General features: G+C 40.5%; 1 protein-coding gene across 1 annotated transcript in view; it reads left to right on the forward strand.

Moving 5' to 3' along the window:
- The window catches only part of LOC117521291 (collectin-12-like), a 141,806-nt gene that overhangs the window by 112,574 nt on the left and 7,485 nt on the right, over positions 1 to 21,747 (forward strand). Inside the window, exon 18 of the mRNA XM_034182612.1 lies at positions 661 to 749. Coding sequence (XP_034038503.1) covers positions 661 to 749 — 89 coding nt within the window. The remainder of the gene's footprint in view (positions 1 to 660; positions 750 to 21,747) is intronic.

Consider the following 21,747-nt stretch of genomic DNA (forward strand, 5'->3'; position numbering starts at 1 on the left):
TGCGCACACACACTGCACAATTGTGTAAAGAGCCTACACAAACAAAGCAGCCACCTGTAATATCAAATCAAAATTGGTGGCAAAGCTGATAAACAGGATGCGAGTTCACATCTCACCAATGTTTTGATGTATCAAAACAAAACTTTGTACCATTGCTCTCTGAACATAATTGTGTGGAGGTTTGAATAATTTTGTTGTCCTATAGAGGGCACTGTAGTAATAAACATACTCCACCTATAGTAAATTTGCTGTCAATTTTTGCTGACATGCTTTTCACGTGGTCGTATTCTGTGGTCACGGTCAAATTCCCATCACAGCTCTGGTCTTTCTCTGTTTTGCTTATTGCTGCTTGGAGCTTATTACTTTTTTATTTTCTAAATTAACATTTATTTAATGTAGTTAGACCCATTGAGATTAAAAGACCTTGCCCAGACCAGCATCAATACATATAATTTGAGACTAGCATAAATATCACGTGAAACGAGTAGACACCTCCAAAATGAAATCCTACCAAAGTGCAAGGATACTATTCCCAGCAGATGGTTGCAGGGTGTTACTGGCAAAGAACAAAATGAGTTTGTATAATGAGCTTGGTGCAATTTCTGAATATGTTATACTAATCACTACTACTGTGTGGCTTTGCTCATGGTTACTTTGCAGTAAAGCCTGAAAAAAAGTCAGTACAGTTCAGTGAAGAAGTCCAGGTGGAGACCATTGAACCTGAGCAAGAGCCTGTATATATAGATGAGGTAAGTTCCACCGTACTATTATTATTTATCAAGTGTTTTTACTCAGGATGTGCTATTTCAAAAGTATTTTCTGCTGTCAAGTGTACATGCCCCCAGTACATGGAAGACAAAATCCGGCTGACATCACGCTTCCATCTTGCTTTTTCAACTTTGTTTCCAACCAGATTCTGCATAGAAGAAATATTTTAAGATAAGACTTTATTGATCTCAGTGGAGAAATCCACAAATATTTATGCAACCAACTGCTACAAATATCTTGTTTCTTTCTCTAAAGCCTTCATGTAATATGTTTAACAGTGTGTCTCCAAGGTTGAGCAGTTTGGACATGTCACATGACACTTTGTCTGTTAACTACAGATGAGGACAAAATCATTAGCCCCCTATGAAATTTAATGTTTTCTTTAAAAAGTTTCCCAAATGCTTTTTTAACAGAGCAAAGAATTTTCAACACAGCATTTCAAAATTTCCTAGTTTTCTGCTTGGATGCTTACATTAGCCTCCTTGTGAAGGGGAGGTGATGGTCTAGTGGTTAAAGTGTTGGGCTTGAGATCAGAGAATCCTCTGTTCAAATCCCAGCCTGACTGGAAAATTACTAATGGCCCTTGGGCAAGTTGCTCCCGGTGTGTAGTGGGCGCCTTGCATGATTCATGAACCCACATCGGGGTGAATGTGAGGCATTGATGTGTAAAGCGCTTTGAGCATCTGATGTTGATGGAAAAGCGCTATATAAATGCAGTCCATTATTTTATTTTGCACACATTCTTTCACCAAAAAACTCCCCAACAACTACCAGGGTCAAAATTATTAGCCCCTCTGATGCGAAAAGTCAGTTGTGTATCCTTTTTGGTGGATAACAGCCTGCTTTTTGTTGTACTTGTCAACAAGTCTCAGACATGTCCTCTGTGGAATCCCCGCCCATTTTTCTTTGGCAAATTGCTCAAGCTCATCCAGATTTGATGGTCTCCTGGCATGTCTTCAGTTCAACCCATGTATTTTCAGTAGGATTCAAGTAAGGGCTTTTTGCAGGCCAGTCAATAATGTTCACTTTGGTCTTCAGGAAGTAGTTCGTCACCAGGAGTGACACGTGTTTAGGGTTGTGTTGGAAGACAAAGCGATGACTCAGACCCTCTTTTACAGCTGACTGAGGTTTTCTTTCAAGGTCTTCATATATCCTTTCTTCATAATTCCTTCCGTCTTGAGGAGATTCCCACTTCCAGATGCACTGAAGCATCCCCTCAGCATAATACTCCCACTGCCATGTTTCACTGTGGGGCTGGTGTTCTTTGGGTTATACACCTCTCCCTTCTTTCTCCAAATAGAAGTAAAGCCTTTGGTCAAAGCTCTCGTTTTGTCGCATCTAACTCAGGGACATGCTTCCAATGTCCAGTACGCATTTCTCCTTAGCATACTTCAGTTTGGCTCGAAGGTGTCTCTTCTGCAGGAGTGGAGTTTTTCCTGGCCTGCAACCTCACACTCCATTCCTGTCTAGGTTTCTAGTGATTGTGTTCTTTGAGACTACAATTCCTGACTTGGCTAAGTCATTCACTAGTAACGTGGCAGTTGTTTTGGGGTCTGTAGACACATCTCTCATGAGTTTTCTTTCCAGAGTCTTTGAAATATTTCACTTCCTGCTTCTGCTAGGCTTGTTCTGCTTTGTATGACTCTGATTTCCTTGTTGATACTTCTCACTCCAGTTCCTGACACTTGGACACGCTGTGAACTCCTTCTCCTGCTTTGTGAGCATCAACAATTATTTTTCTCAAGTCTAAACTGAGTTCTTTAGTTTTTGGCATGATGCTTTCTCAAGTGACAGTTCAAACCTTTCCTGATGTTTTTATACCCTGTGTACATTGGAAGATGACTCTGTTTTAACATGATTTTACAAGCTTTGATCATTACAAAGTTGAAGCACATCATTGCACAACAGTGGTTTGTGCTATGGTTGAACAAAAACCAAGGTGACTAATAATTTGGACCCTGGTAGTTTTGTGAAATGTTGTTTCAGGGTGCAAAATAAAATAATGTAAGCATCCAAAATAAAACTGTCATTTTTAGAAATGCTGTGTTGAAATTTTCTTCTGTTAACAAAGACTTTGGGAAAATGTAAAATTTCATAAGGGGTTAATAATTTTGTCCTCATCTGTACTGTTGTTATGCTGCTGCTAACTGAGCCTTTTCATGCTGTGCTTCTACCTTGTAGAATAGCCTGCCTGATGGGTTTAGAAAGGCAACTGCTACTGACTGATTTTTAGTCTTAATAGCTATTCACTTTCTGTTGGGCAGCGCAGTCTCACTTGAGGGTGGTTGCTAAAGGGTTAAAATATGATGCAATAATCCTACATACAGGTACAGCCCTCTGTCTCCATCAGTTACATGGCAAATTACACAGCAAACAAAGTGAAAATGCAAAGAAACAGTGACGTTGCGGTGGAAATTGGACATGTGTTGCAGTTTATGACCCAGAGCTCAAACATGTTGAGGCGGTTGTGCAGGCGAGAAACTGCAGCTACTCTGGCTAGGTGTGTAGGCTAACACTTACTGACACGACCTCTCCCATTTGCCTACTCTTCCCTTTGCCACTAACAAACGAAAAAAACAGCACTTCGCGACTGTTTCGGTGATTGCAGCCGAAAACAAAACTGTACACCATTTTTCCATGTGAAGTGATGCTGTTTGCATTGTACAACAGCAGGCTGTCCCCGGAAGTGGTCAAATCCTATGATATCATGCAGGGGTTCAAAACCGACTGCGCTGCCCAATGGGTTGTGTGCACGTTGGAACGTGGCGTAACTTCCGCTGAGATGTCAGGATGGTTGTAAACATCCGGTGCCGGTAGCCTTAGCAAGAAAGCCGGCACTTTGGTGCTCGTTAGCCGCGGACTTGTACTTCTGCTTCTACCTACATTTACATGTCATGTTTTCCGTTTACATGTTCTAGGCAAACATGACATGTAAACGGACAAAGTTATCGTTTCAGCAACGCACAGATAGTCGGGCTAATCACTGCTGTGTGCCATTCTGCACAGCATCAAGTAGGTGCAATTCTCTGAGTTTCCACAATTTTCCAAAGGACTCGGAACTGCAGAAACAGTGGGTTATTAAGATCAGGAGAGACCATTTTATTATCACAAGTACTTCCCGAGTGTGTTTGCGACACTTTGTCACTGCTGATTTGATCGAGCCTCCCACTTCTGCTGGACGACGACTACTATGACCTGGAGCTGTTCCTCTGCTTTTCCATTGGAATAACTATACTATCCCAATGCCACGACCTGGAGTATGGGAAAGGAGCGTCCACTCAACACCGACCCAACAGAGATGCAGACTGAACCTGATGATGATGACCCATGGCCCCATGGATATGACTACTGCGCCACTTCAGAGCCTGCCGCGCTTGATCTCTCCCTCAATGAGAGTGATGAGCTACGCAAGGAGATATCAAGGCTCCGGAAACAAATCAAGGAGATAATCATTAGCAGCAAGTTCGGTTTGGAGCGGTTTTCTACCTCTGAGGATATACGATTCTATACCAGGTAAATAAAATATCCACCGTGTCTCACTCCATAGAGCAATACGCTAGGGCTTAAAACAGTGTGTGTGTGTGTGTGTGTGGTCGGTCCAGGTACTGACCATAGCCCATTTCTTAAATGTCCCTAAGATAAGATAGTACTTTATTTATCCAATAGGAAATTCAAGAGTTGTATAATTTGTTACGGTTGTTTTGTCATTATCAGAGATGCCAATATTGAGGTCTAACCATCGCTTTCCTATGCTATTGTATTCTGTATGTGTCATAGGCCTATAGCCATAACTTTGAATATGGCAGCAAACACAATTACAGCAATACAAATGCCCATTCTGCAATAAAAATAATAATTATTTTTTCTACAGATACATCCTCATGTGTCCTTGGACATAACCAATACATTAAATATATTCAACAGGTTTGCAAGTCATGCCCATCTCATGGGCTTTTGGAAGCAAATTGAGCCAGCCACAGCCAACATTGTACGGGTTACAAGAGCACGGAGTGCAGCAAAGACTGATCTGGTCCCTCACTGTGACAGTGTAAATGTTTTCCTGTTGCCCTTATCCTAATCGATCAGCACCCACCTTTCCCACATGCACACAGTACACTGCTTATCAATAGTAAGTCTCCTCAACATACTTACAGTACACACACAGCACCCCCCCCCCCCCACACACACACACGTACAGCACAGTGACTTATTAGACAGCCCTCTAACCTAGACACAGCCCCCAAGAGGATTTTCTTTAAATGAAGACCTGAAAGTTTAGCTATAATTTGCCAGAAGGTACATCTGAGATGCAAGCTTGGATTTGGTCTGTTCTGGTGAAAGAAAATCCTACTCTGCTCTACTCTACTATGAAGCTAAAGTAGTGATACAAAATGCAAAGCTTGCACTGTGCACAATTTCTCCAATCACAGCCACGTAAGCCCATAACTTCTCCTGGGTTGTCTGGGTGTCTTGGTGGCTTTCCTCTTCTCCTTTTTGCACAGTCACTCACTTTTTGAGAACTGTCTACTCCACACAGATTTACCATAGAGTGCCATATTGTTTGTATTTCCACATAATTGATGTAAATAAAGTCTAAAACATATTCAGTGGCAGCTTTACCATCAGAGAGCCGCGTCCACAACCACTACAAAATACTCCAAGCTGTCATTGATGTTAAAGGGGGCAATACACAGTATTAAGAACAGGGGTATGTAAACTTTTGATCAGGTTCATTTGGGTAGTTTCTGTTGTCATTATGATTTGAAAAGAGTAAACAGTTTTTTTTTGCCAATAAATGGCTTCACCCAACCACTAACCATGAGCGAAAATTTTTTTTTATCATTCATATTCTCTGAAAAATAGCCAAAAAACTAAACTTCTGCCACGGTATATAAACTTTTGGCCCCAACTGTATATACACCTCTTCTGCCCCCACCATTAACGCACAAATAATTTCACTGCATGTCTTACACCAGTAATTATATGTGACAAAAAGTTCCTTGTATTCTTTACAAAGCATATTATGTCTTTGTTTTCAACAAAGCTTTGATAGTTATACTGTATTTTTTGCAGTAGGCTAATAAAATACATATATAATTCCAGGTTCTTCAACCAATTGATGCGTTCTTCCTGTTCATGAACTACCTGTCACTGGGACTGATGCAAAAGGATTTAGCCCACAGATTTAGAATTCATCGATCAACTGTAAGTCGCATTATTAACACCTGGGCCAACTTCCTTTATAATGTATTGGGAGCTGTGGATATTTGGCTAGATGAGGACACTGTGAAAGCTCACCTCCCAGATGTGTTTCAGGACTATGCTGACACTCAAATAATTTTAGATTGCACAGAACTGCGATGCCAAACCCCAAATTCCCTTCTCCTCCAGAGTGAAGTGTTTTCCACTTATAAATCACACTGTACATTCAAAGGGTTGATTGGGATAGCCCCTCATGGCACAGTGACCTTTGTGTCTTCTCTTTATCAAGGTGCTATCAGTGATAAAGAGATCTTAAAGCAGTCTGGCATCGTGGACCTTCTTAAGCCATCTATGGCCATCATGGTGGACAAGGGTTTCCTTGTGGAAGGCTGTGTTCCATGCAAAGTCCACGTACCTTCATTTCTGTCAGAGAGCTCAACTGTCTGGGCCAGAGATCAGAAAGACGCAGTCCATTGCGAGACTGAGAGTCCATGTTGAGCGTGCAATTCGCAGTGTCAAAGAACATAAAATATTCAGCACAGTGATCCCCTTTTCAATCACAGGCAGCATAAACCAACTTTTTGCTGTTGCCTGCATTTTGGTTAATTATCAAAATGGTCCCTTGGTGAAAGCCTGGGCAAGCAATTGCTGATCTCAATTCAGAATTGGAAAGATGATAATGTATCTTGTATGTATAGTTCATATCTTTTGTAGTCACTTGTAACCTTTTCTCTAACATTAAAATAATCGTTTTAGGGCGTGCACCAATAAGTATAGGCTGTGATAAGGTGAATGATTTATTGTATGTAACCTTTTCACTTTTGTTAAAACTGACATAATACAACACATATGTACATACTGTATATTGTTTTACCTTTACTGTTAAAATGTGAAAATTAAATGAATACAACTCTTCAATACAATGATTACATATCATTATAGACTGAATAAAATGTTGTTTTTTTTTAATTGTTCATGTCTTCATTGCATTTTCAATTACTTGTGCATGGACAGGTACTTTGGCATGTAAGTGTAAAAGAAAAACATGTCACACTTTTTCAGCTCTTCTAATACATCGGTATCTCTGTAAATGCGCTGCACAAATGTCATCACGTGCACAGATCACAAAATCACACCACTGCATTCCAGTTAACAGTAATTGCCCCTGAACTTGCCAATTTGGAAGGCCTTGTGTCACCTTCAGAAATTTGCAGTCAGTATGGCTTTGGACATTGGGACATTTAATTTCCACAAGCCCAAATGATGGGCGTTCCAAAAGGTCATATACAAGCCCATCTGGCGATGCACCCAGCCATGGGGCCTCTGGGTGGACCACCAGCCCACTAAGTTCAAGTTTTTCAGAATGGCATAATCCTTCAAAGCCCCCGTTTCCATTTCCAATCCCCTCTTCATTTGTGCAGTTTGTCGTGTTCCTTGTATGATTCTTTCTGCCAGGCTTTCTGCAGTTCCTGGACCTCTAACGTAGCTCACCTCTCTGAAATGTGAGGCAGTCACTCTCTCTCTCCTAAGTGAATGCCACTCAGGTGAAGCACTTTGGGATCTTGTTGCCTCCTCAATGAGATGTGACTGTGACAAGGTCACAGACAGCGAGTTCAGATGTAGCAGTTCTTGGTGTGCTGGCACAAATGAACATTCAGTTGGGCTTAGGTGGTAGCCCTCTAGTGGCACACTCAGGAATGGGGGTGCATCCCCATGTATGACAACACTGTCGGATGGAGGTGGTGGTTGTTGATAGGACAGTATGCTGCCAGCTTGCACCTTCCCAAAGATGGAGTCCACAAGTGGCTTGTCAGCTGAGATGTTCATTGTGCAAATGAGTGGGAGAGATTCTGCTTCCATTCCAGCATAAGCAGGTCCAGGATTGAGGGTAGCTGGGTGTGGAAGCACACCACTGTAGGCCTTGTAAAGTGTTGATCTGAAATGACAGTACACAGTCATTAACATTTATTTTAACACACTGTAGTCTGTCTATTAAATGTGGTGCTACATACCTTATTCCACTGGCTGCAGTAGCACCTGGTTTGGGCTTTAGGACAACCATTGCATCCACAGGTCCAGGCTTCACCCCCTATTTATTTAAAAGATGGTGTTGGTCAAAGTGATACAAGTGTTAGATGCTGAGTAATTAATAAAATTGTATTTATTTATTTATTCATTCATTCATTCATTTATTCTTAGAGGGATGTGCAATATTTTAACAGGCCAATAAGGCAACAATGCAACATAACATGATGATGTGAATGTCAAAGGCATTTTATGACTTATCCAAACTTTGATAGAGGGCTGTGCAATATCAGGACAATGGTGCAATAATTGTGGTGTAAACATATATTTTATTTATAGGATGCACTTCTGTGAAGAGTGTGTTTGTTGCTGTGGATTTTTTTTTTGTGTGTGGGACTTGGCAAGACTGCATGCTAATGTAACTGTTGTCTTTGATGGTGTCTACTGATGTGTGTGCTATGTGTCACACCTCTGACAAAGATGAATTAAAATTCAAGTGAGACAAAACATTGTTCTGGGTTTGTGCCATTTCTGCTCTGTCTCTGTGCACGACAGGACAGGAGGGACGACGGACATGCCACATTCAGAATAATGGGCTGTCTGGAAAAGCAATGCAATTAAGTGGTTGCAGATCCCACAACCAGCCACACAGGAGCAGTTGCTGTTGATCAGCACAACTGGATTTGAATCACGCAATGTCATCTGAAAAACAGAGGCAAAATTATCTTGAAAAGACTGTCTCCAGCAATGGCAATCGGAGCAAAACCTGGCCTGTCCTGTTGTTAGTGGTGTTGGCTACTCATCTGATGTCTCTTGTACTATTCATTACTCTTCACATTACTAGTTCACTGAGCAAGCTCATGTTAGATATCCAGGTCTGACTGAAACATATTTTCAATCTGAACTTAATTTTCAGTCCAGGTGAAACACTTACACACAGAGGTGAAATAAGCCTTCATTTTATTTTATTTATTTTTTGTGCCACCAAAACAGAACAGTGCAGATTTTGCTTCATGAAGAGTGTCATCATAATGTGTTAAGTATAAGAGTTGGAGCCATGAAAAGATACGACATTCATTGATACAATAGGATATACGTTTACAAGTTAAGGTGACAGGAAGTTAGAACATGCAGTTTGAAGAATAGCTGAGGTGGACGATTTTCTGCTTTTAACAATGGTTAATAGTTGAGGTGGACTATTTTTTGCATTTGAGGCATCGAGGTAGATGCTAATAGCTCGAAATGTAAAAAATCCGTCCCATTTGTTTATTTCTCTACCGCTTTGCCAAATGGACCAAATGGCCTCACCTGCTTATTGATTCCATCTCAGCTACTCACCTGCATCTGGCTACCAACATCTTTGCCTATGATTAACAAAGTTGTTAATGTGAAGTAAGAGCAAGGGTAAGTTGTAAGTTCGTTCAACTTGTGTTGAACGAACTTTTGAACATGTTCAACAGAACTTTGAACGTTGACACTGAACAGAACTTCTGCCATTTTAACCAGTCCTACTGTCAGCTGATGTGGTGCATCTGTTTTCCTCATAGACCTGTAGCAGTGGGACCTCACCATTACCTCGTTGGCCTTGTTTTTGCCTGATACTTCAATCAAATATACAAAAATGGGCATTTCTACAACCATGGTTAACCTGAAACAGGATGGTTATTTGGTTCGTGACCAAAAAACAGTCAAGTGCTAGCTCCCACCTCAGGCTAATTAGCGTCAGCGACGTACCTTCAATATTGCAGAGGTAGGACGAAACGTAAAACTTGAAACCTTTTTCAAGTTTATTCTGCGGCGTTGTACTTGATGCTCTGACGATACGCCGCGCATCAACAGTGAACTTCGGTAATTCCAAGAGACACCAGGTGAACTTCACGGGCTCAGCCATAAGCAATTTAGCAAGCAATTTTATTTATATAGCGCCAAATCACAGCAAACAGTTGGCAAGGCCATACAATAATTACGGAAAAACCCCAACGGTCAAAACGACCCCCTGTGAGCAAGCACTTGGCAACAGTGGGAAGGAAAAACTCCCTTTTAACAGGAAGAAACCTCCAGCAGAACCAGGCTCAGGGAGGGGCAGTCTTCTGCTGGGACTGGTTGGGGCTGAGGGAGAGAACCAGGAAAAAGACATGCTGTGGAGGGGAGCAGAGATCAATCACTAATGACTAAATGCAGAGTGTTGCATACAGAGCAAAAAGAGAAAGAAACACTCAGTGCATCATGGGAACCCCCCAGCAGTCTAAGTCTATAGCAGCATAACTAAGGGATGGTTCAGGGTCACCTGATCCAGCCCTAACTATAAGCTTTAGCAAAAAGGAAAGTTTTAAGCATAATCTTAGAGAGTAGAGAGAGGTGTCTGTCTCCCTGATCTGAATTGGGAGCTGGTTCCACAGGAGAGGAGCCTGAAAGCTGAAGGCTCTGCCTCCCATTCTACTCTTACAAACCCTAGGAACTACAAGTAAGCCTGCAGTCTGAGAGCGAAGCGCTCTATTGGGGTGATATGGTACTATGAGGTCCCTAAGATAAGATGGGACCTGATTATTCAAAACCTTATAAGTAAGAAGAAGAATTTTAAATTCTATTCTAGAATTAACAGGAAGCCAATGAAGAGAGGCCAATATGGGTGAGATATGCTCTCTCCTTCTAGTCCCTGTTAGCACTCTAGCTGCAGCATTTTGAATTAACTCTTACGGTTAACATAACACCGACACTTCTGAAACCGGAAACAGAGTACCATCCTAGCAACAAACGTAGAAGTGATGCATGCACCGAGCGCATTGCCCGTCATTAGTGATATGGTTTTTACCTAATTATAACTATTTATGCTTATTGTATATTTTGTTTTGTGATTTTATTTATTTTATTTTTGATATGGAGATTTTTAATGTTGTTCAGCACTCTGTTGATTTTTATTTATTTGAAGTGCTTTATTATAAATAAGCTATATATTCTATGTAAAATAAGTTGTCAGTTTGTACCCATGAAAAAAATATTTGGAGAACCACAGGTATTGCAAAAATGTAATGACTAGATAATTTTTCAATTTAATTTTAATTTATTTTAATTTATATAGCGCCAAATCACAACATAGTTGCCTCAAAGCGCTTCACACAGGTAAGGTCTAACCTTACCCAACCCCCAGAGCAACAGTGGTAAGGAAAAACTCCCTCTGAGGAAGAAATCTCAAGCAGACCAGACTCAAAAGTGTGGCCCTCTGCTTGGGCTGTGCTACAAACATAAATTACAGAACAATTCACGGACGAATAAACAAGAAATGCTATTGGCGCACAGGATAGGAGGATCGCCAACACGAATACAACTCCCATCTCTGGATGGAGCTCTACCTTAAACAGAGAGAAAAAACAGAATCAGGCATCAGAAAGACAAAAGAAATACTGTATAATTTGCCAGCATTAAACAAGAAAAACAGAGAAATACTAAGGTGATCGCCGGCCTCTAGCCCTAAACTTCACTAAAAGACCCAGAAATTAGGTAAAGTTGAGGCCGCGGCCCGTTCCAATTACTAATAAATGAATTAAGAGTAAAAAGCGTAAAACAAAACTGTACCTTTTATGCTAGCCATATAAAAGGGAAAATAAGTGCGTCTTAAGTATGTACTTGAAAGTCTCCACAGAATCTGACTGTTTTGACGCAGGGAGATCATTCCACAGAACAGGAGCACGATAAGAGAAAGCTCTGTGACCCGCAGACTTCTTATTCACCTTAGGGACACAAAGTAGTCCTGCATCCTGAGAATGTAAAGCCCAGGCCGGTACGTAAGGTTTAATTAGGTCAGCTAGGTAGGGAGGTGCCAGTCCATGAATAATTTTATAGGTTAGTAGCAGAACCTTAAAATCTGATCTCACTGGGACAGGAAGCCAGTGAAGGGATGCTAAAATGGGGGTAATGTGGTCGAACTCTCTGCTTCGTGTCAAAAGTCTGGCTGCAGCATTTTGAACCAATTGAAGACTCCTAATGCTAGACTGCGGTAAACCAGAAAATAGAACATTGTAGTAGTCCTATCTAGAAGAGATAAATGCATGGATCAGGGTCTCAGCATCAGCCATAGACAGGATGGGACGAATCTTAGCCATATTTCGCAGGTGGAAGAAAGCAGTCTTAGTAATATTTCTAATGTGGAGGCCAAAGGACAACGAAGGATCAAAAATTACCCCAAGGTTCCTCACTTTGTTAGTGTGATGTATGACACACGAGCCGAGGCTGAGCGTTAACTGGTCAAATTGATGCCGATGTCTCACTGGACCAAGAACCATCATTTCAGTCTTATCAGAGTTTAAAAGTAGGAAGTTTCTAGACATCCAGCTTCTCACTGCTGCAGGGCAATCTAAGGATTTTATGTGAACGAGATTTGAATGAATGAATGAATGAAAACTGTTTATTTCGAACATTTGATACAACAATTACAAGATAGATCAGTAAAGACAACAACAAAAAAGTTCCTACTGTGTACCCAACATGTCCGAAAAGGGGTAGGGTGAAGCATCAGCTTATTTATCCCTACCCCTTCTTCCCCACAACCAGTAATACCCTTTGCCACATATACACATAAATTCCTACACACCTAAACCGATATCAATATATATATATATATACATATATGTACACACACATACATATACACATCAACATACACATATATACACATATACATATATACACATATGTATACACAAACATAAATATACACCTACACATACCTACTTACATACAAAATACTATATATTTACAAGCCGAAGCAAACAACAAAAACACCCTAACCCTCATTACCCTTCCTCCTCCCTATACCCAGAAAAAACCATATTTTTGTACCGCTGTTTGAACTGGTTCATGCTTGGACATTGCTTGAGCCCCACTCCCAATCTGTTCCACATCCTCACCCCACAGACAGAAATACAGAAACCTTTTAATGTTGTTTGTGCCCACTGATGCTTTAAATTAAATTTCCCCCTCAGACTGTAATCCCCTGATCTGTTAAAAAACATTTTTAATATTTGCTGGAAGTAAATTGTTTATTGCTTTATACACAATTTGTACTGTTTGAAAATGAACCAAGTCTGTGAATTTTAAGAATTTGGATTGTAAAAATAGTGGATTTGTATGATCTCTATAGCCAGTATTATGAATAATTTTTATAGCTCTTTTCTGCATTACTGATAGTGATTGTGTTGTACCTTTTATAAGTATTACCCCATACCTCTGCACAGTACTGTAAATATGGTAAAACCAGTGAGCAGTAAAGAATGCGGAGTGAGTTGTGGTCCAGAATATGTTTCGCTTTGTTTAGAACTGAAATGCTTCTTGACAGTTTACTTTGTATATGTTTTATATGAGTCTTCCAGTTTATCTTATCTATTATCACCCCCAGAAACTTATTTTCATGTACCCTTTCAATATCTACCCCCTCGACTTGTAACTGAACCTGTATGTCTGTATTACAATAGCCAAATAACATGTATTTTGTTTTACTTAAGTTTAATGATAATTTATTTCTGTCAAACCATATTTTCAATTTTCCCATTTCTATACTGATCCTCCTCAGTAACTCCTGCAAATCCCCCCCTGAACAAAAAATGCTTGTCATCTGCAAATAATACTAATTTTAATATTTTGGAAACATTGACAATATCATTTATATAAATTAGAAACAGTTTTGGACCCAATACTGACCCCTGTGGGACGCCACAAGCATTGTCCAAGCATGATGATGTATATTCCCCCAACTTCACAAACTGTTTTCTGTTACTTAAGTAGCTTCTCACCCAGTGCAACACCAACCCCCTAATCCCATACTGTTCATGTTTATTGATTAATATGTCATGATTAATTGTATCAAAAGCCTTTTTAAGGTCTATAAATATTCCAACTGAATGTAATTTGTGGTCTATGGCGTTTGTAATCTCCTCAACTGATTCTATTAATGCAAGTGATGTTGAACTATGTGCTCTGAATCCATATTGACTATCAGTAAGTAATTTATGTTTATTTATGAATTTGTCTAATCTATTATTGAATAACTTTTCTAATAATTTGGAAAATTGTGGAAGCAAAGAAACAAGTCTATAATTTGTGAAGTGGTGTCTATCCCCAGTCTTATACAGCGGCACAACCTTAGCTATTTTCATTTGATTGGGAAATTTACCGGTTTGAAATAAGTTACAGATGTATGTTAATGGTTCTACAATCCATTCAATGACCTGTTTTACCACCACCATATCAATTTCATTTAAATCGGTAGATGTTTTATATTTACAATTATTCACAATGTCTATAATTTCATTTCCATCCACTGCTGTGAGGAACATTGAACAGGGATTTCTTTCTATGAGATTATTATCCCAATCCTCAGGTTGGGAATCGGGAATTTTTTCTGCCAAGCTTGGTCCAATATTTACAAAAAAATTATTAAAACCGTTGACTACCTCATCCTTATTTTCCTTCTTGACATTATTATCAATGAAATACTGAGGGTAACTCTGTTTTTTATTACCATTTTTGATAATGCTATTTAATATATCCCATATTCCTTTAATATTGTTTTTGTTATTATATAATATGTTACTATAATATTCCTTCCTACATACCCGTATAATATTAGTTAATCTATTTTTGTATTTCTTATATCTATTTTCTGCCTCTTTAGTCTTTAGTTTTATGAATTCTCTATACAGTGTATTTTTCTTATTACATGCATTTCGTAACCCTTTCGTCATCCATGGTCGAGCTTGGATTTTTTGTTTTCTGTAGTCTTGTTTAATTGGACAATTTTATCATATAATGATGTAAATATTTGTAAAAAAGTTTCATATGCACTATCAACATCACTTTCACTGTATACCTTTTCCCAGTTTTGCTCCTGTAAATCCTTCTTTAGTGTGTTCATGTTTTCCTCTGTCCGCACTCGCCTGTATTTTATTTTCTCCTCTGGCTGATTCCGCCGATGGTTTCTATTATAAACGATGAAAACTGGTAGATGATCACTAATGTCATTGATTAATAATCCACTCACAGTGTTATTCTCAATATCATTGCTGAATATATTATCAATTAAGGTGGCACTATGGGATGTAATTCTGCTTGGCCTGGTGATTTTTGGATATAAACTCATACTGTACATTATACTGATAAATTCATCTGTTATTTTATGCTTATTTGGATTGAGCAGATCAATATTTAAGTCACCACAAATGAACACAGTTTTTTGATTAGTTTTTGAGAACATTTTTCCCATACAGTCAGTGAATGTTTCAATACTAGATCCTGGTGCTCTATATATACAGCTGACTAATACATTTTTGCTTTTTTCTTCACATATTTCAATAGTTATACATTCTAATAAGTTATCAATCACAGTTGTCATATTGTCTACTATTTTATAATCCATGTTCTTATCCACATACACAGCCACTCCTCCTCCACTCTTATTTTTTCTGTTTACACAATTAAATTCATATCCATCCAGTTCAAAATCCATTCCTTTATCTTCATTGATCCATGTTTCTGATATAGCAATTATGTTAAATATTTTTTTAAACTGACTTAAATATTCTTTAATGTTGTTAAAGTTTGCATATAGACTTCTGCTGTTGAAATGGATTATTGATAATTTGTTATCCGTTTTAATGATCCGATTAAACTGTTCATCTGTATAATAGCAACAACTGTCATTGATATTTGAGAAGAAATTATTGTCCGGGTCTATATCGTGCTCCAAGTCCAGTACATTGTGGTCTGTGTATTTAATGTTCTCAGTTCTACTTTTCCATGATCAGCAATCCTTTGAGTTATATCCTTCTTGTCTCCAGATGTAGATGAATAGGTAGTAGATGAATAGGTTCCTCTGGTCTGTGTCATGGTGTTGTGATGTGTTTGTGTCCTCATACCTTATTGGTCATATCTGTCCAGATCCTCGCTTTAAGAAACACTATTGTTCATATTTGTCCAGCTCCTCGATGTTCCTTATTGCCATGACTTTTGCTTGTTCTGGTGATCCGTTCAGTTTGATGAATATTTTACAGTTTGAAGTCCATGTGTGCTGGATTTTTCCCTGTTTCTTCAAGAAGCGTGCTTTCCTGGCGATGTCGGCATTCCGTTTGGTGAGATGTTCATTGATGAATACGTTTGTCCCTTTCAGTTTTCTTCCTTGTTTTAACAGTGCTGTTTTGTGTTTTCTGTTGATGAATCTCATGATGACGGCTCGTTTATCACCGTCATTTCTCCGGGGCAGAGGGTGGCACGCTTCAATGTTATTTAAATCCATTTCTATACCTTTAGATAGGAGGAAATCAGCAACCTGTTTTTCCACAGAGCTGACCTCCTGTTCACTGGGCTCCCCTCCGCTCTCATCTGTTACCGCCCGTGCATAGGACCGTGGTTTGATGTGAAGACCTGTGATGATGACGTCGTTGATTCTGGTGTACTGCTCCAATTCAGCCACTCTATTTTCCAGCTGCACCAGATGCCGGTCTTTCTCGGCATTCTGGAGCCGTAATGCCTTCACCTCCTCCACCAGATCCATGATTAATTTCTGTTGCTGCTTCACAACAGAAATCTCCTCTGATAAAAAGTCCAGAGATTTTTTAATATCGTCACCTTCCTCCGCTGTCAGAACCTTCTTAGGCCCCATGGTCGGCTTATGAGCAGCTTGTCGATCGCCGATGTTAACAGCCTGCGTTGTTTGTCACCGGGATGGATCTGCACTTCGCTGGTGCCGCGCGGCCTCGGTGTTTCCGCGCTGATGGATCCGCGGTGGCTGCACGAGGCCTCGGGGAAGCGGTACTCGTGACGCGCGGTTCTAATGACGCAGCGCGCGGCCTCAGTGAATTCACCACGTTGAGCGGGCCTCGGACGTTGTTGCTGTCCAGTCGCGGGGCTAAGTTGCCGGTTGAGGTGGTATTCCCACTGTCCGGGTTGGCAAACACCGGCGTGGCAGATGGCAACTACAAACACCACCTCTGAAAACTCAGGTACAAACTTTTTGCAGCTCACTCTGACGACACGCAGCTCTGACTGACTGTGACTGACGCAGCTCTGACTGTGAAATGAGGAGTTCAAATCTTTCCAGCAGTTATCGGCATAATATAACTATCATCTGCATAGCAGTGAAAGGTAATCCCAAAACGCTGCAATATGTGCCCAAGGGGTTCTATATTAAGGGAGAAATGCAGGGGCCCTAAGACAGACCCCTGTGCAACCTCAAATTTCATGTCACTAAGGTTAGAGGTAGTGTTACTGTACAAAACAGTGAGAACGACTGGTCAAGTATGATGTCAGCCATGCAAGGGCACTCCCAGTAATCCCAAAGTGATTTTCCAGCCTATAAAGTAGAATATGATGATCCACTGTATCAAATGCAGCACTGAGATCTAACAGCAACAGAACCGTAGTGGTGTCCGAATCCATTGTAAGCAGAAGATCATTCACCACTTTAGTGAGAGCCGTCTCTGTGGAATGAAATTTTCTAAAAGCAGACTGCAGTGGCTCAAAGAGATTATTCTCAGTAAGATAGTCTACGAGCTGCCGTAACACCACTTTTTCCAGAATTTTAGAGAAAAATGATAGATTTGATATCAGCCAATAGTTTGTCAATACACTAGGGTCAAGATTAGGTTTCTTAAGTAATGGTTTAATCACTGCAGATTTGAAACATTTAGGAACAGATCCAGAAGTTAGATTAATCATTTCCAGCACAGTCGGCCCAAGAGTGGGTCACATGTCCTTAAACAGTTTTGTTGGTATAGGATCAATTAAACAGGTTGTGCTTTTTGTTGACATGCCTAGTGAGATACTGTCAAATTCTGTAAATCTAGGTAATACCTCAGTAGTGGCGCCCACATCAATAGCAGGGTGTAGTGGCTGGATTAAGGCATGCCGGGATATGTTTAACCTGATGTCTTCTGTTTTCTTCCCAAAGTAATCCAGGAAATCTTGTGCTGTAAAAGGAGAGCGAACTACAGGTGGTTGTCCATGCAAAAGTGTTGCCACCATGGCGAACAAGAACTTTGAGTTATGCTTGTTTTTGTTGATCAAATCAGAGTAGTAAGGCCGCTTTGTAGCCAATAATGCATGCTTATAGTCTAAGATAGCGTCACGCCACGCAAGGTGAAATACTTCTAATTTTGAACGATGCCATTTCCGTTCTAGACCTCCTTGCTTTATGCTTGAGGTCACGCAGATAGTCATTGAACCAAGGTGACTGTGATTTGGGGGAGCGCGGTTTTAACACAGGTGGCGCAATCATGTCGAGTGTAGTTTTGAGCACTGAGTTTAAACTATCCACAAGTCTGTCTACTGACTGGGTATTTGTCAAATGTGAAGCTAAGACATCAGGCAGTCTGGCTTAGTTGAGTTGATGCATCAACGTAATGATATATAAGGTTGTTGTTCCACTAAACACGGCAGCAAAACTGTAAACTTAATGAGTGATCAGACACCACTGATGTAAGAGGCATGATGTCAATATTCATGACAGCAGTACCACGTGCGAGAACCAGATCCAGGGTATTTCCACTAATGTGCGTTGAATCCCTAATGCATCCACAATTTCCATAAATGATTTGCAGAGGGGATCAGAAGGCTTATTTATATGAATGTTAAAGTCACCAATGATCATAATGTTATCTACACTAGTTGACAAATTAGAGATGAACGCACCAAATTCATCTAAGAATTCAGAATATGGGCCAGGAAGCCTATATACAGTGACAAAGTAATACGACTGATTTTTATTCTTCTGACCTTGGCAATGTGTAATATCCTGAGCAGAGCGGAGAATCAGATGCTCAAATGAGTGATATTTGTAACCCCCAACAGCTAATAAGCTAAACCTAGATTTATAAATAAGAGCAACACCCCCGCCTTGCTTCACATCACGAGGGACATGACTAAATGTATATGCTGGTAGGCAGGCCTCATTTAAGGGGAGGACAGCTGTAGGTTTGGGCCAGGTTTCACATAGCCCAATCATATCTAAGTGATGATCAATAATTAAATCATTAATCAACAATGATTTTGAGGACAGTGAGCTTATGTTAATGAGACCCAGTCTAAGGACCTCAGTGGGGTTGACAGTTGAACTGTTTGGGTTTAGGGGTGATTCCAGAGTAGCATATATAAGATGCCTAGAAGTAGGTTTAGGTTTAAGACATTCCACGCGCGTTGTAGGTAGCAGACACGAAATCTTTGCTATTGCTAGAACAACCACTGGGCCAGCCTCGATTTCAACATCCAATATAGTAATGGGTATTACGTTTTGGAAAGCATATGATTTTTATGGACACGACTACGGAAACAGGCCACAGTCTCAACTTGTTGAAATTCCCTCCCTGGCAAATAAACTGCACTATCACCATAGTGGATTTTCTGCACTAAATTCCCTGCTAAGCTAATGGATTCCACACCCACATTTGTCATAAGCCTTGCAGTGTCTCTAATCACCTGCTCCGTGGCCTGCTGTAGATTGCTAATGTTACCCTCCCTGTAGAGCTCTATCTATGTTCGCAGACAAGATGGCGGCGCCTTCCCCAGTAGGGTGGAGGCCGTCCGGCATCAGCAAGCTACGGCGGCCCCAGAACGAAGGCCAGTTATCAATAAAGCTAAAGCCTTGTTGTCTACAAAACTGCGCCAGCCACCTATTTAACGATGTCGGCCTGCTAAACGCCTCATCAGTACCCCAGGAGGGGAGGGGACCATAGACTATTAATCGATGCTGACACATCTTTCTGGGAAGGTCACAAGTCCTCTCTATGGCCATTTTTGTGACCTCTGAGTGCTTCATCCTGATATCATTGGTGCCAACATGAATAACTATGTGACTATATCTCATGTCATGTTCCTTCATCTGTCTTCCCTTCTGCAGCGTCAGCACCCTAAGATGAGATGCAGTGTCAGGAGCTCTGGCCCCAGGAATACATTTAACGTCAGCTGGGGTCTGTAACCTGACTTTGCGGGTGATAGAATCCCCTATCACTAAAGTCCGGTGTTTCGGCCTGGAGACAGGAGTGGAAGTCACTTGTGGGCTCAAAGAATTCACATCTGGCAAATCCAAGGGGAGAACCGATTCATGCACCCCGATCACACTCCACAGTGTGATCGGGCACAACCGGGCACCAAGCCCTACGGGGCTTCCTCAGCCTAGCCACAGTCCGAAAGCCATCCTCCACAGCCGGTGTTTCTAGGCTGATGCTAATGGGCTCGCTAGCCGGCCCAACACTAACCTCATCTGGAGTGCCCGTAACATCTAACTCCACTGCGCTAAGAAGCTGCTCTAACTTACGGATTCGGCTCTCTGAGAGAGCCACCCTATTTTCCAACATCACGCAGGATTTACGGAGGGTGTAAAGTAGAATTACAACCCCTGGCAAAAATTATGGAATCACCGGCTTCGGAGGATGTTCATTCAGTTGTTTAATTTTGTAGAAAAAAAAGCAGATCACAGACATGACACAAAACTAAAGTCATTTCAAATGGCAACTTTCTGGCTTTAAGAAACACTATAAGAAATCAGGAAAAAAAAATTGTGGCAGTCAGTAACAGTTACTTTTTTAGACCAAGCAGAGGGAAAAAAATATGGAATCACTCAATTCTGAGGAAAAAATTATGGAATCATGAAAAACAAAAGAACGCTCCAACACATCACTAGTATTTTGTTGCACCACCTCTGGCTTTTATAACAGCTTACAGTCTCTGAGGCATGGACTTAATGAGTGACAAACAGTACTCTTCATCAATCTGGCTCCAACTTTCTCTGATTGCTGTTGCCAGATCAGCTTTGCAGGTTGGAGCCTTGTCATGGACGATTTTCTTAAACTTTCACCAAAGATTTTCAATTGGATTAAGATCCAGGCTATTTGCAGGCCATGACATTGACCCTATGTGTCTTTTTGCAAGGAATGTTTTCAGTTTTTGCTCTATGGCAAGATGCATTATCATCTTGAAAAATGATTTCATCATCCCCAAACATCCTTTCAATTGATGGGATAAGAAAAGTGTCCAAAATATCAATGTAAACTTGTGCATTTATTGATGTAATGAGAGCCATTTCTTCAGTGCCTTTACCTGACATGCAGCCCCATATCATCAATGACTGTGGAAATTTAGATGTTCTCTTCAGGCAGTCATCTTTATAAATCTCATTGGAATGGCACCAAACAAAAGTTCCAGCATCATCACCTTACCCAATGCAGATTCGAGATTCATCACTGAATATTACTTTCATCCAGTCATCCATAGTCCACGATTGCTTTTTCTTAGCCCATTGTAACCTTGTTTTATTTCTGTTTAGGTGTTAATGATGGCTTTCGTTTAGCTTTTCTGTATGTAAATCCCATTTCCTTTAGGCGGTTTCTTACAGTTTGGTCACAGACGTTGACTCCAGTTTCTTCCCATTCATTCCTCATTTGTTGTGCATTTTCGATTTTTGAGACATTGCTTTAAGTTTTCTGTCTTGATGCTTTGATGTCTTCCTTGGTCTACCAGTATGTTTGCCTTTAACAACCTTCCCATGTTGTTTGTATTTGGTCCAGAGTTTAGACGCAGCTGACTGTGAACCAACATCTTTTGCAACATTGCATGATGATTTACCCTCTTTTAAGAGTTTGATAATCCTCTCCTTTGTTTCAATTGACATCTCTCTTGTTGGAGCCATGATTCATGTCAGTCCACTTGGTGCAACAGCTCTCCAAGGTGTGATCCCTCCTTTTTAGATGCAGACTAACGAGCAGATCTGAT

This window comes from Thalassophryne amazonica, chromosome 12 (assembly GCF_902500255.1).
Source record: "Thalassophryne amazonica chromosome 12, fThaAma1.1, whole genome shotgun sequence".
NCBI lineage: Eukaryota > Metazoa > Chordata > Actinopteri > Batrachoidiformes > Batrachoididae > Thalassophryne > Thalassophryne amazonica.